Below are 18,404 nucleotides of genomic sequence, written 5' to 3' on the forward strand. Positions count from 1 at the left end.
ATCGCTTACTTCAAAAGCACTCATTGTTAATGATATGATTTCAGATAATAACCTAGATGTGCTGTGTTTGACAGAAACCTGGCTAAAACCAAACGATTACATTACTTTAAATGAGTCCACCCCGCAAGATTACTGTTATAAACATGAACCCCGTCTGAAACGCAAAGGGGGTGGTGTTGCTGTAATTTATAGTAATATTTTCAAAACCACTAAGAAATCAAGTTTCGAATATAATTCTTTTGAAGTGTTAGTGCTTAATGTAAAAATATATAGTAAAAATGATAAATCACGTTTGAGATTTGTGCTGGCTACTGTATACAGGCCACCAGGGCACCATACAGACTTTATCAAAGAATTTGCGGACTTTCTATCAGAGTTAGTATTGGCTGCAGATAAAGTACTAATTGTTGGTGATTTTAATATACACATCGATAATGAAAAAGATGCATTGGGATTGGCATTTAAAGACATTGTAAACTCAATTGGAGTTAGACAACACGTGTCAGGACCTACTCATCGTCGTAATCATACTCTAGATCTAATAATATCACATGGAATAGATGTTGATGCCGTTGAAATTCTGCAGCAGAGCGATGACATCTCAGATCATTATCTAGTCTCGTGTAAATTACATTTAGCCAAAGCTGCAAAGCCGACTCCGTGTTACAAATATGTTAGACCTATCACTTCTGCTACTAAAGATTGCTTTATTAATAATCTTCCTGATCAGTTTCATCATTTTAGCATCCCGGATAGCTTAGAAAAACTTGATATTGCAACAGAAACTTTTAACTCTCTCTTTTCCAGCACTTTAGACACAGTTGCTCCTTTGCGCTTAAAGAAGATTAAAGAAAATAATCCAACGCCGTGGTACAACGAGCACACTCGGGCCCTTAAGAGAGCAGCCAGAAAAATGGAGCGCAACTGGAAGAAAACAAAATTAGAGGTATTTCGCATTTCATGGAAAGAGAGCTCGATTGCTTACAGAGAGGCTTTAAAAGCTGCTAGATCTGCTTATTTTTCAAACCTATTAGAAGAAAATAAACATAATCCTAGGTATTTATTTGAAACAGTGGCTAAACTAACGAAAAAGAAAGCTTCAAACACAGAAGGTTCCAAGCAGCACAGCAGTAATGACTTTATGAACTTCTTCACTTATAAGATTGATAATATCAGGGATAAAATTATAACTATGCAACCGTCTACTACAGTATCGCATCAGGCAGTGCATTGTAGTCTCCCTGAGGAAAAATTTGATTCATTCATTGCTATAGGAGAGGAAGAATTTACTAAACTCGTTAAATCATCTAAATCTACAACATGTATGTTAGACCCTATACCGACTAAGCTACTGAAAGAGATGCTTCCAGAGGTCATAGATCCTCTTCTTAATATCATTAATTCCTCTTTGTCTCTAGGATACGTACCAAAAAACTTTAAGCTGGCTATGATTAAACCGCTTGTTAAAAAAATGCAACTTGATCCTTCAGAATTAGTCAATTACAGGCCGATCTCGAATCTACCCTTTCTGTCAAAGATACTAGAAAAGGCAGTATCTTCACAACTATGTTCCTTTCTAGAAAGAAATGATATCTGCGAGGATTTTCAGTCCGGATTTAGACCATACCATAGTACTGAGACTGCTCTCGTTAGAGTAACAAATGATTTGCTCTTATCATCCGATCGTGGTTGTGTCTCTCTATTAGTGTTACTCGATCTTAGTGCTGCGTTTGACACCATTGACCACGACATTCTTTTAAATAGACTAGAAAACTATGTTGGCATTAGTGGAATTGCACTAGCATGGTTTAAATCATACTTATCTGACCGTTATCAGTTTGTAGCAGTAAATGAAGAGATGTCTTATCAATCACAAGTTCAGTATGGCGTACCACAGGGCTCAGTACTAGGACCGCTGCTGTTCACTCTGTACATGCTGCCATTAGGAGATATTATTAGGAAACATGGAATTAGCTTCCACTGTTATGCCGACGATACTCAGCTCTATATTTCTTCAAAACCTAACGAAACTTACCAATTCACTAAATTAACAGAATGCATAGCTGATATAAAAAACTGGATGACTCGTAATTTCCTACTTCTAAATTCTGAAAAAACAGAGATTCTTATTATTGGACAAAAAACTTCCTCACGTAATAACCTAGAATACTGTCTAACACTTGATGGCTGCTCTGTTAAGTCTTCGTCGTCGGTTAGGAACCTGGGTGTGCTCTTTGATACCAATCTTTCATTTGAAAGTCACGTGTCTAGTATCTGTAAAACCGCATTTTTCCATCTTAAAAATATATCTAAATTACGTCATATGCTCTCATTGACAAATGCGGAACAATTAGTCCATGCGTTCATGACCTCAAGGCTAGATTATTGTAATGCTCTACTGGGTGGTTGCCCTGCACGCTTAATAAACAAACTACAGCTGGTCCAAAACGCAGCAGCTCGAGTTCTTACCAGAACCAGGAAGTATGACCATATTAGCCCGGTTCTGTCAAAACTGCACTGGCTCCCTATTAAACATCGCATCAATTTTAAAATATTGCTGATTACTTACAAAGCACTAAATGGTTTAGCTCCGCGGTACTTGAGCGAGCTCTTAACGCATTATACTCCTTCACGTCTATTGCGATCTCAAAATTCCGGCCAGTTGATAATACCTAGAATATCTAAATCAACTGCTGGCGGTAGATCCTTTTCCTATTTAGCACCAAAACTTTGGAACAGCCTTCCTACCATTGTCCGGGAAGCAGACACACTCTGTCAGTTCAAATCTAGATTAAAGACACATCTCTTTGACATAGCGTTCACATAATACATTATAGACTTCTATAATTCAATATTAGGCTGCATAGATTAGGTCAGCTGGAACCGGGAACACTTCCCATAAATCCTGATGTACTTGTTACATCATGAGAAGAATGGCATCTACGCTAATTTTAGTGTCTTTGTTTATCCCAAGGTTTTCCCGCAGCCTGCCGGATCCAGGCCGTTTCCAGATCTGATGAAGGACCTTCGCCTGGACCCGATGTCAATGCAGTGCTGAAGGGCCAACTAGTCTCTCCCTATGGAGGATCCCTTTCCCACTCTACAGATAACGCGTCGTCGGGAAAACTCAATTTGCGTATCTACCCCGAATTGATAAAATAAAATAAAATTCTGAATCAAAACTATAAGGAAACACCAGTAATTTGTTTAGGTTTGGTTTGTAGGGAATTCCAAACCTGCACACATATATTCAAACGCACATAACTATAGAACTCGTTCTTAATGTGCATCTGAACGCCATCAGCGTTTCTCACAGGTTCGCGTTTAAAGTCTGTGTAGAGAGAATGGTGTCGTCTTGGCGGCCCTAATTTAAAAACAAATGATCGTTGCGACGGAAGCGAATCAATCAAAACTAACTTTAGCTGGAAAATAACTTTATTAAAGAACCGCTATAAAGCCAAAACAATCTTACGTTATATTATACATTTATCTCTGTGAAGCTGCTTTGAGACAATCTACATTGTTAAAAGCGCTATATAAATGAAGATGACTTGACTTGACTTGACTTGTTATATATTGGCCATCTTGATTTCTGTTGGCAAACTTGCATTGGTCAACTGGATTAAATTTTATGGCTTAAAGGAGCGGTTTCATCTTGCTGAATTTTCATGGGTAAAATCAAAGAATTTCAATTGAGAATTTCGCATGGGGGTGAAAGATTTCCATTATGCAGATTTCACAACTGGTTCAAGTTGGTCACACAGATTTACTGCATTGTTGCTTTGTGCTTTTGCATCAATGTACAATGAAATCTCATTGGTCCAAAATACTCCACATAACTGCATAAAAACATGAAATGCTTTAGTGTCAGAAAAAAAAATCGTCTAGTGTCAAATATTAAATTATGATCTCATAAAGTTCAAGCATCCAGTTCTTACCCCTACAGTTTTCTGTGGGCCGACCCTCAGCGGTCACATTTCCAAGTGGGCTGTTCTCATGGTTTCAGATCAGATTAACAACCCAATTAAAAGACTTGTGTTTAAAGAGGACAGGTGGAGTTCATCAGCACCAGTTATGTGGGTACTTTACTGTCTCAACATCTGTGGGTGGCACAATGTGTGGGGTGGGTCTAAAATTACAGTGCAGTCTGAGTCCACCACCCCAGAGGTCTTTGTTTCATATGCCAAGTAAATCACATTGACTTATAAATCAGCGGCTCTTTCTAACTCATCCTCCCAACTGCATACCGACTGTGCTTCTCGTTGCGCCTTTTAATACACACAGTTGAAACACAGAATTGGTGTGTAAAACTGCGTCGGCTCTCTGAAATACTCGATTGGTGAATGGTGACATTCTGCTGCTGAACTGTGTAGTCGACAGGTTTATTTTGTGTTAATGACTGGCTGAATGTACAGCATCCCTTACTTGTTTAATGGAAAATCCGTCATGACTCTGATACAAGCGGATTAGATTAGGTCCCAGATTTTCCAGAGGTGGATTGAGTCCGACCACAGATGCGCCTTATAAAGTTTTGCTCGTCTGGCATCAAAGGTCCATTGTGAAGGTGGTGAGCTTAGTGCTGGCAAGGAAGACGGATAGGATTGTAAATATAAGTTGAACCTATTCTATTTGTTAGAATTCTGGTCCTTAAAGGATTAGGTCACTTTCAAAAAACAAATTTGCTGATAATTGACTCACCCCGATGTCATCCAAGATATCCATGTCTTTCTTTCTTCAGTCGAAAAGAAATTAAGGTTTTTGAGGAAAACATTCCAGGATTTTTCTACACAGAATTAACCAACTATTCCAATGTTCAAAGAAGGTTCAAATGTCCGTCTCAATGCAGCTTCAAAGTCTCGACACGATCCCAGTCAAGAAATAAGGGTCTTATCTAGCGAAACGATCTGTCATTTTCAAAAAAAAAAAAAAAAGATAGATAGATAGATAGATAGATAGATAGATAGATAGATAGATAGATAGATAGATAGATAGATAGATAGATAGATAGATAGATACTTTTTAACCACAAATGTTCGTCGTGTACCATCTCTGAGATGCGCCACGCATTGCGTCATCACGTTGGAAAGGTCATGCGTCACGTCATCTAAGTTATTTGTCTGTGTGCTCCGGTTCAGAAAGGTAGGGAAGGGCTAAAAATTTCATCTCATTTTCTCCTCCAACTTCAAAATCATCCGACATCTTTGTTTTAATTTATTATTATTATTATTATTATTATTATTATTATTATTATTATTATTTTATTTTTATTTTTTTTGTGACCTTTCCAATGTGATGACGTAATACGTGGCGCATCTCAGAGATGGTACAAGATGGGCATTTGTGGTTAATTTTTTATTTTATTTTTAATGATCGATCGTTTCGTGAGATAAGACTCTTATTTCTCGACTGGGATCGTGTCGAGACTTTGAAGCTGCATTGAGACGGACATTTGGACCTTCTTTGAACATTGGTATAGTTGGTTGCCATTGAAGTCCATTCTGTGTAGAAAAATCCTGGAATGTTTTCCTCAAAAACCTTCATTTCTTTTCGACTGAAGAAAGAAAGACATGGATATCTTGGATGACATCGGGGTGAGTAAATTATCAGCAAATTTTTTTTGAAAGTGAACTAATCCTTTAATAAGGGACTGTGTGTGTTTGTCTAGAGCAATGTCAGAAACCATCGTTTTGGATGGTTTCTTCCAAATGTTTTGGTCTCTCCAGTATCTTGAGGTTTGTGTGTTGAAAGGGGCCAGTTTGAACACAGTTTGATAGTGTTAGGGCACAACCCATGCTCTTTGGAGAGGTTTTTTTGAGCAAGCCTACATAAAGTTTATATGTTCTTCAGCCAATCAGGTTCCTTTCCTGGTTCTCTCCTGGCTTGTTAGTTGTAGAGAGGGCATGAATGGCATCTTTGTCCCAAAAAATTCAAATTCCTCCACAGGAATCCAGGAAGTGGAGAGCACCTTCAGCCAGGTTAGTGCTCTCGCCCTGAAGCACACTGTTCTCATCAGGGCCAATGAAAGTCGTATTGATGTTAGCTGCTTTTAAGACCTGAACTATTAAACACAACGTGGCTTCATTTTAAAACATTGTGCAGTCTCATTTCGACATATAATGCCTAAAAGTTATTTTGATGTCAGTTTTCCTTTTTGATATGTCAAAAACTAGTGATCTTCAGTTTTTCTATGTCTCTTATAAAGTAACTGTAACAAACTGAAGCCCATCGGTTGTCCAATTGATCCGCTACCGAAAGCTATCAGCTGATAATCGGTTTGATCGGCGGTCTCTATAAAGGCCGATCTCATGCTGACGACGCATAAAGTAATTATAATGCTAAACGTGAGGTACGATTCATATTTCTTCATTAAATAACGTGCAAAGTCATTTGAAAACTTTGTGTGAGACGTAATTTCACTAATTTCGCTTGCGCACACACATAAGGCCGCCTCACAAACAGCTCGCCAGTGCCAAATTGCGCTTAAATGTTCAAAAACACACAACGAAATGAGTATCTTGATGAGTATCCGAGTAAACAGTAGTTTTTGTCATAAGTGAACATAAATAGTTGTGTAACAGTATGGCCCTGTCCCAAATGGCACACTTCATATGCACTTTCGGTCTTGTGGACTTACAATGGCTGCCGTGTGCGCATGTCCGTTAAGTCCATGAGACCATAGTGTGTCACATTTGTCATTAGGTGTCAGAAGGGTGTTTGTGAGCGCCCCCTTTGCGGTCGATATGCACCCCGCCTTGATGCGCATTATTGCTGAGCCCGCACTGAAGCTGTACAGCAGACTTCTTCCCGACAGTCAAAGCGGCGTTAGGTCACGAAAGTGCCGACTCGTAGGAAGACCGCGAGTGTTTAGGGTGCCATTTGGGACAGGGCCCATATTGGATCTGTGCATTCGGTCTTAAAGTGACAGTAGCCTAAAAATCCTATTGTTTGAATCAAAAAAGTGCTGTTGTTTGATTAACATTAATGACACTCACTGCTCTTGAATGACTAAATCTGTATTTAATTTATTCTAGGAAGACCATCCAGTATTATTTTAAATTTGATTCCTTATTAGATTTCGTTAGAATTTCTTTACTTCTATACTACTGTTAGACCTACCTGAAAAAAACTGTTTATTTTATTTGTATATTTTTTTTGTGCTACTGCTTGTAAATTGATTATTTATTCATTTTAATTTTAGTGTAAGTTTTAGAAATTTTGCTTTTATTTCTATTAGGTTTTTTTTAAGTTAATTTAGTGATTCAGCTTATTTCAGTTAATTCCCAAGGCAAAATTGTACATTTTTAATCCAATATTTATATATTATTATTATTATTATTATTATTATTATTATTATTATTATTATTATTATAAAAATATTAGATTTTTTTTCACAGTACACTCTAGGGGTGGGGGAAAAAATCGATTCTTCGATGCATCGCGATGCGGACGTGGACGATTCTGAATCGATTCACAAATGTCAAAAAATCGATTTTCTAAAAAAAATTTTTTTCTTTTTTCTAATAACGTAATATTGACGGAACGCAAAAGGCGGAACTATAAGCGGACGTGCAGTGCGCGGACAGTCTGTGGCGTGCACATAACAGAGCACATACATAACAGACTCATGATGGCTGAGCGCCAAATTCGAACGGCACCTTCTTCGTTAAAAGCTAACATATGTAAAATTGCCAATTTCATTGTTACCTATTTAGTATTTTTGTATGAGAGCTGCTTTCTGTATTGTTTAGTTTTCACATCAGTACACTGTGTAAACCGATCTGTTATACGTACGTTATACTGCAATATGTGCAATTTCAGTCACAAAAAGTTACATTTTGACTGTGCTCTCTGCAGATGTTCATTCACTTTTTATAAGCTGTTTTTGATTGTAGTATACAGCAAACATTTCAAGTCATAACTCTTTATTACTTTATTATTTAGTTGTGTATAAGAGTGGCTTTGTATGTTACTAATTGAAGCTACAGTAAGTTCATTTTGTCTTCTTAATGATTAAATTGGACAATTTTCTTCTAGAAAGACAAGGTGTTCAGGTGGAGAAAAAACTTTTTCTTTACCTTGACATGTTTCGACTGCAACCTGCAGTCTTCCTCCACCTGAACATAAAATTGTCCAGTTTCTACAGTATGTTGGTTCTGATCTACTTCCTAAAGGAAATAAGCCTTTCATTTATTTGTTATTGTTTAGTTCAACTTGATGAGTCACAACACAATGTGATGTATTCATTTCTGTGTTCTACAGAACATAAGCTACATACAAATAATTCTGAAGTTATAACTACACGACACAGAAAGTGCTTTGAGTTGTTGTTACTCAATAAAAGAGTTAAGTAATTCAGCAGCTGACTTTTTTTAATACTGCAATCACTTAGTAGTGTATTTTCGTTTACTGTTGTGAAATGGAAAATCAATAATCGCTAATCGAGAATCGTTAATAATCGAAAATCGACTGTAATCGAATCGGGACTTCAATAATCGTAATCGAATCGAATCGGGAAATCAGACAGATTAACCACCCCTAGTACACTCTAGTCATCACGAGCTGACTTGATGAAATGCTCAGACGATGTTTTGACGATATAATGAATAAAATTCATAGTAAAAATGAAATGTATGTTTGTAAATAAAATAATACAGCTGTGCAGCTCATAACACACTCAGCAGTGTGAGTCTCTTGAGTCTTCGAACCTTAGAAATACTAAAATAATTGTCCATTGTTTTAACCCAGCGCTTTCCCGTAAACTACATTCGGAGTTATTGTTGTTTTCCTGCGTTATTTAAAGCCTTGTACGGTGGTCAGTCAGACTGTGTAACAACTGTGTGGTCGGTGTCGAGCGGCGAGTTAATTCTGCCTCACGGTCTCGTGGGAGTTTACAGACTAGCTCTTCTGGTCATGCGGAGCCGCAGATAGAGGACTTTCTTTTTCCTGTTGAAGAACGAGGAGAGATTATACATCTGTGTTTATTTGTGTAGTTGTGTCAGTGGTTTGTGAGGGTGAGGGTTTGTGGTAGGAGTCTCCCGCTACATCATTGCCCGGCTCTGGTTTGCTGTGGCCCTCAGTTCGTAAAAGCAAACGATGATTGCGTATATATAGTACAATACTTATAGTGGATGTCTATGGGGCAAGAGGCATTGCACCAGTATAATTGATTTTGTGCTTTTAAGAGTAAATTTTCCTTGGTCTTTTGACATAAGAGGCCTTTGTACCATTAAAACATCCTGCAAGTTTAATAGGAAAAACTTTATACATTATATTTGAACCTCAAAGAACAAGTTTAAAATATACAGTACCAGTCAAAAGTTTGGAAACACTACTATTTTTAATGTTTTTGAAAGAAGTCTCTTATGCTCATTAAGCCTGCAGTTAAAAAACAAAACAAAAAAAAAACAGTAATATTATAAAATATTATTACAATTTAAAATAATGGTTCTCTTTTTTAATATACTTTAAAATGTAATTTATTTTTGTGATGCAAAGCTGAATTTTCATCAGCAAGTACTCCAGTCTTTGGTGTCTTATGATCCTTCAGAAATCATTCTAATATGCTGATTTATGATCAATGTTGGAAACAGTTGTGCTGCTTAATATTTATTTTATAACCTGAGATACTTTTTTCAGGATTATTTGATGAATAAAAAGTTAAAAAGAACTGTATTTATTTAGAATAGAAATCTTTTGTAACAATATACACTACCGTTCAAAAGTTTGGGAACAATAACTATTTTTTTTTTAAGAAATTAGTACTTTAATTCAACAAGGATGCGTTAAATTGATAAAAGGTGATGGTAACGATTTATATTGTTAGAAATGTTTTTATTTTGAATAAATGCTGTTTTTATGAATAAATGCTGTTAACGTTTTACTCATCAATGAATCCTGAAAAAAGTATTCCAAAAAAATATATTAAACAGCACAACTGTTTCCATCATTGATAATAACTGAGTATCAAATCATCATATTAGAATGATTTCTGAAGGATCATAAGACACCAAAGACTGGAGTACTTGCTGATGAAAATTCAGCTTTGCATCACAAAAATAAATTACATTTTAAAGTATATTAAAAAAGAGAACCATTATTTTAAATTGTAATAATATTTCATAATATTATATATATATATATTTTTTTACTGCAGGCTTGATGAGCATAAGAGACTTCTTTCAAAAACATTAAAAATAGTAATGTTTCCAAACTTTTGACTGGTACTGTATATTTTTTTTAAATCCATGTTATGACCAAATATTATTTTAAGTGTTGCTTGCAAAAACTTTTTTTGTCTGAATAAAAGAATATTACTTTTAAATTCAGAATACAGGAATAATGCGTCAGAATTAACGCCTCATTTTGAGATTTTAAACGGGTTTCAAGCCTCTTCTTAAAACATTTTTTTTTCCTTGGCTTTTTAGCACGTGGTAATGTCTTGATTTATGAAGTGTTGTAGAATTATGCTCTTATTGTGTTTTACTCTACAGCACTTTGGTCAGTCGTGTGGCTGTTTTTAAATGTGCTCTCTATAAATAAAAGAACTTGAACTTGAACTTCTAAATAGCTGTCAATGAATGAATGAATGATGCTTTTTGTCCATTAAAAACGTCTACTTCCACTAGGGTTCTTTTATACGCTGACAGCGACATCTACAAGAAGAATTCATGCTAAGTGCCCAAACCTTGATTCTTTGGATATACAGTACCAGTCAAAAGTTTGGAAACACTACTATTTTTAATGTTTTTGACAGAAGGTCTCTTATGCTCATTAAGCCTGCAGTAAAAAAAAAAAAAAAAAACAAAACAGTAATATTATGAAATATTATTACAATTTAAAATAATGGTTCTCTTTTTTAATATACTTTAAAATGTAATTTATTTTTGTGATGCAAAGCTGAATTTTCATCAGCAAGTACTCCAGTCTTTGGTGTCTTATGATCCTTCAGAAATCATTCTAATATGATGATTTGATACTCAGTTATTATCAATGATGGAAACAGTTGTGCTGTTTAATATATTTTTTTGGAATACTTTTTTCAGGATTCATTGAGGAGTAAAACGTTAACAGCATTTATTCATAAAAACAGCATTTATTCAAAATAAAACCATTTCTAACAATATAAATCGTTACCATCACCTTTTATCAATTTAACGCATCCTTGTTGAATTAAAGTACTAATTTCTTTAAAAAAAATAGTTATTGTTTCCAAACTTTTGAACGGTAGTGTATATTGTTACAAAAGATTTCTATTCTAAATAAATACAGTTCTTTTTAACTTTTTATTCATCAAATAATCCTGAAAAAAGTATCTCAGGTTATAAAAAAATATTAAGCAGCACAACTGTTTCCAACATTGATCATAAATCATCATATTAGAATGATTTCTGAAGGATCATAAGACACCAACGACTGGAGTACTTGCTGATGAAAATTCAGCTTTGCATCACAAAAATAAATTACATTTTAAAGTATATTAAAAAAGAGAACCATTATTTTAAATTGTAATAATATTTCATAATATTACTGTTTTTTTTTTTTGTTTTTTTTTTGTTTTTTTTTACTGCAGGCTTAATGAGCATAAGAGACCTTCTTGCAAAAGCATTAAAAATAGTAGTGTTTCCAAACTTTTGACTGGTACTGTAACTGTCTGTAAAGCATTGTACATGGAGTAAACTCTACACACAGGAATTGCATCAATAACTCATAGCCGAAGTTTCATTCGCCTAAAAAAAAAATCACTCCCACCTAAAATGAGTGATGCTTTTAAACCCTCAGGTACTTTTGCCCCATAGACTTCCATTGTAACTGAGAGACATGATGAAATCATCTATGGGAATGCAATAATGCATGTCCATGGAGATTAACTTGCATTGAACCCAGAATATTCCTTTAGTGCTCTGGTGGCATGCAAATTCTTCATAATGCTAACAGAATTGAGCCATTATGAATAAGGTCTGAAGACGTTGACGGTTGTCTCCGACTGCTCTTTAAGGACGATGTCAGGTTCATGGATAAAGATCTGGTCTCCTGAATTACTTGCATGTAGAGGCATGATTCTGCTTTCATAGACCTACAGATGTAATGACTTCTGTCTGTGTGAAGAACAATGATACAGACAGAGGTGGCTTACATTTCTGCATTGTGAGCATAATCATAATCATAACCACATAATAGTCAGTAGTCAGTCTTCAAATGTTGTTTTGATGGGTTAGGTAGTGGCTGGACACATAGTAGGAAAACTTTATTTTTTACTAATGTCTCTGATTTTGTAAGTTTGATTTAATTTCATGAATCATGTTTCATGTTTTGTTATATTGGTGCATATAAAAGAAAATGGTTAAATATTCTTTATTTTGTAAATAAAAATGAACATATGAGCCATTTCAGAGTATATAATTGGCGAAATGATGTGCGATGATCATGTACCAAGCAAAGTCGGAATAATAATTATCACAAGTTGCAATTGGTCCGCATCAAAATCTGTCATTGCTTGGCATTAAATGAAAATTCATACACACACAGTCAGTTTTGAAACGTAAATAAAATAGTTGAGAATAGTTGAGCCAGGGCTCAGTGCTAAGGATTTTGGTTCTGGCTCGACCGGGTCATTGGTTTAAATGTTTACTTATCCTGCTAAAATAAAAAAAAGATAAATTTGCCACCAAAATTTTAGATACTGGTGAAATTTCACAATTCTCAATTCCAATTTCGGTACCACACCCCAAATCTACTAGCCTAACTTATATAAAGTCCAAACTTTATTGTTTTCAGGTTTTCAGGTTGGTCTTATTGCAAATGAATGGTTTAAAATGTTTAAATTGGCAAGACATGCAAACGACAAACTTTCGTGACGACGTCAGCGACCACAGCAGTGATCCACATACATATCAGCACAGGAATATTTACAGATTTGTCCTTTCACAGATGACACGCATTCAAAAGAGACTAACCCTAACTACCCAATTCGATTTTTTAGGGGTCACTTGTTGCATTCAAGGGGGTTCAGACTGCCGTAAATCGGCCTGTGTTTTTGATGTTGTTTTACTGGGATGGGAACCTTTCGGAGCTTAAAATAACAGTTGGACGCAGACTGGTAAAGACCGGAAAGCCGAAAGTATACTTGCATGATGTAAATTTCATCACCACCACCATAGTTCGCTGATGACCAACGGACATCGCGTGTGATTTGAGCATGTGAAAAGAAAGGTCCTCTAGATCCATCCATTCTCCCGCTCAACAGATTAAACTTGGAAAGGCTTGTGCACTCAACAGCATGTGAGACCAAACATGAAAAATGAAGCATACCTGGACCTTAAGATTGACTATATTGACCTGCACTCAAGGATAATATACTGACACAGGTGCGGGCGGAGATGACAGACACATAGGACAGCAACAGATGGATGAAGAAACAGGGTTTCATAGGCTGATGTCACGTTGACATCATGTCAGAGTGAATTAAAGAGGGGTTATCTCGCTCCTAACAGGTGCAACCTTCCTTTACCCCCTCGCACTCATGAAATATCTCGGTGAGGTTCAAACTTCAGTCACTCATCGCAGCTGTTTATTGAATATGTTTTACTCCACTCCACAGGGAATTCGGGCTTCATTTCCCATTCCCAGTGCAAGCTGGTCCTCTCCCAGCGTGAATTGTGCTTGTTGGAGCGTGACCGACTACTGTCTGTCTGTCTGAATGTGAAGTCCTCTGGTGAATGGAGGCTTCACTCTGCGGGGTAAAAGATGGGCCAGAGATTTAGAGACTCCTGTCGTTCACCAGGGCTGCCTTTTGTTTTATTCCCCCTCTCTCTTTTTATATGTGAAAGTTGGCATGTTGGAATGCTGTTCTTCAGGAGTGATATAAAAACACATCAGCTGTGTTTGAATCATATATCCCGCTGTTGCTTCCTTCTACACTGGTCCTGCACCAAACACATTTCCATTATTTATCAACGGCTACAAATGGGGATTGAGAATGCTGACGGTAGGCTGATATAGCACTTTGCTTTCATGTAAATAGGAAAACAACACATGGCAAATCGTGTCAGCAACCCAACAAGGGACTTTTTAGACGCAGGTTCTTTTTTAATTAGTCAGCCAAAAAATATTAAGGAAACAGCCTTAAAGTTTGAATCGAACTCTGAATTGGTCACAACTGACTCCTTCACTAAACCAGTTATTAGTGGGTGGTGTCTGATTCGAAATAAGCCTGGAACTGCAATGTCCTAAACACTCAAATTATTCCTCAAAGATGAGAATCTTGGGCCAAAGCAGTGTGATGTCTAAGCATGGGCGTCAAAAAAAAGAAAGAAAAAGTGGGTGGGTCCTCCCCACAGAAAAATGTTACTGGAGTAAATACTGTTTCATGTATTCTGGTGCCTTTTAATTAAACAAGTAAACTAAACTCCACCTCACGTCGGGCGGTTCTTTGCCTCCACGTCGTGCATTAAATGCACAGCTATCCGTGGATTATCCCCCCTAATACTATGGTCATTTGCCAGCAATGACAACTTAAAGCAGCACTCAGTAGCGTCGGGATTTCTACGCTGTATTCTCGCTTTTTGCTCGCAGGTTTCTCTCTAGAGCTCCCCCCACAGCTTCGGAATAGATATTTGACAACACTGTTGTAAAAACTCGTTGGTGATTCTCAGACACCAGAGGCTAGTAGATCAACGACATCAAAGCAGATGGGACATTCTTTAAAATGTCTTCTTCATTCGGGTTCGGACAGCGTGAGGGAGCGCAATAATGACGGCATTTTAGCAGATTTCTTTTGGCCGTAAAGCAATTGTTTACATCGCGAGACCTGATATCACGCGAGACTTCCTGACATGGCGGCCGGCGGCCCGCCACCCCAAAGTTGCAAGTGCGTATTTTCCGCTCACGGGCACCAGGGGGGTGCGAAACGACCACCATTCAACCCGAAATAAGTATTATAACCATTCCAATGACTCCGAAGCTGTTCAGTTAAGGTAAAAAAGTTACTTAGTTCACCTTTAAAGCTGTTATTGATTTTTGCAACGCAATATTTGACTGAAGGGTACAACGGGCGGTTACTTTCGTCAGTTGCGGCTCGTTGAGAAATATAATGTAGCGATTCAGCGGAAATGGAGTTTAATTTATTAGATATTAGGGATGGAATGGATTTGACTGACGGCGCTCTGAAAAGCGAACAGACAAATGCGCTGAATTAGAGACGGTAAAAGTGAGTGGGTATAATATCATTGGTCTTAAAAAGCGAGTGGGTCTTGTCCCACCCATATACAATGGTTCCGACGCCCATGTGTCTAAGAATGGTCCGGACCAGATGGAACCAAGCCGGGGTTATATTAGCTGTGCAATCAAGGCCTTTAGTGTACTTTATTACATGGCTTGGTTGAATTCTAGTGTAGAATGCGGTGTGTTATTTCTTGATAACAGACGCTGCTAAGTATAACACACCGTTGCCATGACAAACAGAGCGTTGCTATGGACGCAGGATTCTAACCGTAGAGACGGAACGGACTATATTTTCTTTAACGGAAGCAAACCACAAATAAAACACATTAGCAACCTGACAGCAACATCCTGGCTGCCACCCACAACACTGTAGCATTGCCCAAGCAATCACCCAGAACAACTTAGCTTCACCCTGGCATGTTGGAATGACTGTTTCTTCATGAAAATCAAATGTGATTTGACGTTAAATAATGTTCTCCAAATGAATTAAGGTAATGCATCATGTAAAAGCCCACAATTGGTGCATGATGCTTGTGTATACAGTTCATGAATTCAGATTTAAAACTTGCATCTCGTGCTTCAAAATGTCTTTCATTAGTATGCAATCCAGGTGCTGTAGCCACACTTTGATCTGAAACGGGGGGCCAATGCCAATAGCTTTACTCAAATACATAATGCTTAAGGTTATCGTTTGGGTCAGAGAGACTGGTCAGCGTTAAAAAGGCCCAGTTCTTGACTTGTCTACCCCCAGCTGTCTAAAGCACACCTGGACTTCTGCCCTTGAAGTTCCAGCTGGAAGAAAACAAAGAACAAGTCTGAGGGAGGGTGAGGGGGGTGTTCTGCTCTTTTCCAAAGCTACATTCTTTCACCTGCGTTTCAGCATCTTACTAATCAACATCACAAGTTGTCCGTCTGGACATGTAAGCTCTGAGACTGATCTACTAGATTAGTTTTTTGGCGCAGTACTGGTTATCTTTGCTCATGCCTGTGCTTTTGTTTTCTTCTCTTCATAGTGATCCGTGTGCAGGCCGCCTCTTTCTATTTCACCAAGGAGCCAAAATCCCAGGATGCCTTGCACGGGCGCAGTGCCATGCTGCGGTGTGAGGTTAACGACCCTCAAGGTGTCATCTACACCTGGAAGCACAACGGTGAGACTGTCACCAATTCAGAGCGACGATTTCTGGAAGGGGGCAACCTGAAATTCACTGCCATTGACAGAACGTTGGACTCAGGAAACTTCCAGTGCATTGCCTCAAAGAACACCAGTGGTGAAGAAGAACGCACCGGCGAGGCCTCCTTCAATATCAAATGTGAGTGTAACGCCCATTAGTGTTGTCACGATACTAGAATTTCTAACTTCGATACGATACCTTGAAAAATATAGATTTTTTTTTTTATTTAAAGCTAAACATAACAAGTCTAGAACATGACAATGAGGTATATTTTACATGAACAAAAATGTCCTGAGGTAGTGCACTTGTTCAAAAGCCTCTCAGATTGCACCTACTGTTATCAAAGATTACAATATACTGTAACAAATGCATTGCTCAACGGTCATAAATGCTGGTTAATACATTAACGTTATTTGATGAACAGATTTAAACGCACACGCGAAAACAATGCTCACTGGAACGACATCAAGTCAAGTCACCTTTATTTATATAGTGCTTTTAACAATACAGATTGTGTCAAAGCACTTAACAGTATCAAATTGGAGGATAGAGTGTCAGTAATGTATAATAATAAGATTAAACATTCAATTTTCAGTTAAAGGCATTTCATTATTGAATTCAGAGATGTCATTGTCTAGCTCAGTTTAGTTGAATTAGTATCTGTGTAATCAAATTGATGATAATCGCTAATGAAGGCAAATTGCAGGATTAAATAATTCTTTTTTGAATAAAGTTAAATAAGCACAAGTTAATTTACATTTGACCACAGTTAAAATATTCACTTGGCTAAGATTCCTCAGTCAGATTATATTAACTTTAAGAGTTACGGTGAAAAAAACGAGACAACACACACTCATATCAACAACAATACTAGGCCATCTTGGTTAATGTTTCGAAGAGTTACCAACCTCTCGAAATTCTTTATATAGATCCGGGTGTTCGTCTTTCAGGTGCTTTTCTTTATTAGAGGTGTTAGCGCCTTTTGTTAGCACTGCTCTGTAGCATCTCTTGCATATTGGCTTGCTTTGTGTCCTTCGGCTTTCCATGTTCATTTGCTTCATATCCAAAATATTTCCAGATAGCACTCCTGCTGTGTTCTTTATCAACCAAAGCCGGTCGCGGGGGCGCCGCACTCGCCATCTTTCCATTCACTTCACTTTTGCTATTTAACCAGAGCGAATGAGACGAGTGCGCGTGTGGTGTTTGTCAACGCGCCTGTGGAGAGAAGTGAAAGTGACAGCTCGGCTAGTATCGGTGTATCAGTACTTCGGGAAATTAGTATTGGTACCGTTCAGATATTTCAGTATCGATATTTATCGGAATATCGATATTTTTGACAACACATGCATTGCTCTAAATATCCCTCCTTCCCGAGTCTTAACAAGTTAGTTTAACTCCATGTGTTTGCTGCCTCTTGGAAATGCTTTTCCTGGCGTGTAAAACACATGTGAACCATTGGCCCTTCTTGGCCAGCCTACTTCACCCCCTTAGCGACTGCAGTAAGCTAAACAACGCCCGCGTGAGAGAAGGTTATTTTGAGCCAGCAAGTGGAAGCCAGACAAAGCGCCCCTTTATATCCAATGCCAAGATTAATTGGTTGAAATGCAGCGTCCGGCCGCTTGTGTCAGATAACAAGTAAGGTCAACTAAATGGAGAGGCCTGTTTTTGCAGTGGGTGCAAAGCATGACCAGATGGCGTGAATGGGGGAGTTTGTTTTTGATAATGAGTGGAGAAGGTTTCAACAAGAGTTTCAGCCATCTCCTGATCATCAAGCTGCTGGTCTTTTAACATATCTTTCTTACAGGGTTGGAAAGTGGTGCAGTGAGTCTGAAGAGTCCAGAATCAGTGGCAGAGATTGAGAGCTCCTCACAAGTGATACTACGGTGCAACATAGATGGACACCCACGGTGAGCAATTGCATGTCTGACTCCTAGCCTTAGATCAGAAACGTGCTGTGGAAGCGAGTGCACATGTCATTGAGTTCTGCAGTTCATAATGCAGAGCAGGTACTCA

At 37.7% G+C, this 18,404-nt stretch overlaps 1 protein-coding gene across 1 annotated transcript in view; it reads left to right on the plus strand.

The window, feature by feature from the left end:
- ptk7a (protein tyrosine kinase 7a) overlaps positions 1 to 18,404 on the plus strand; it is a 53,314-nt gene that overhangs the window by 16,475 nt on the left and 18,435 nt on the right. The window contains exons 2-3 of the mRNA XM_084415947.1: positions 16,233 to 16,529; positions 18,196 to 18,298. Of these exons, the coding sequence (XP_084272073.1) occupies positions 16,233 to 16,529; positions 18,196 to 18,298 (400 nt within the window). The remainder of the gene's footprint in view (positions 1 to 16,232; positions 16,530 to 18,195; positions 18,299 to 18,404) is intronic.

This window comes from Rutilus rutilus (assembly GCF_951802725.1).
Source record: "Rutilus rutilus genome assembly, chromosome: 8".
Lineage (NCBI taxonomy): Eukaryota > Metazoa > Chordata > Actinopteri > Cypriniformes > Leuciscidae > Rutilus > Rutilus rutilus.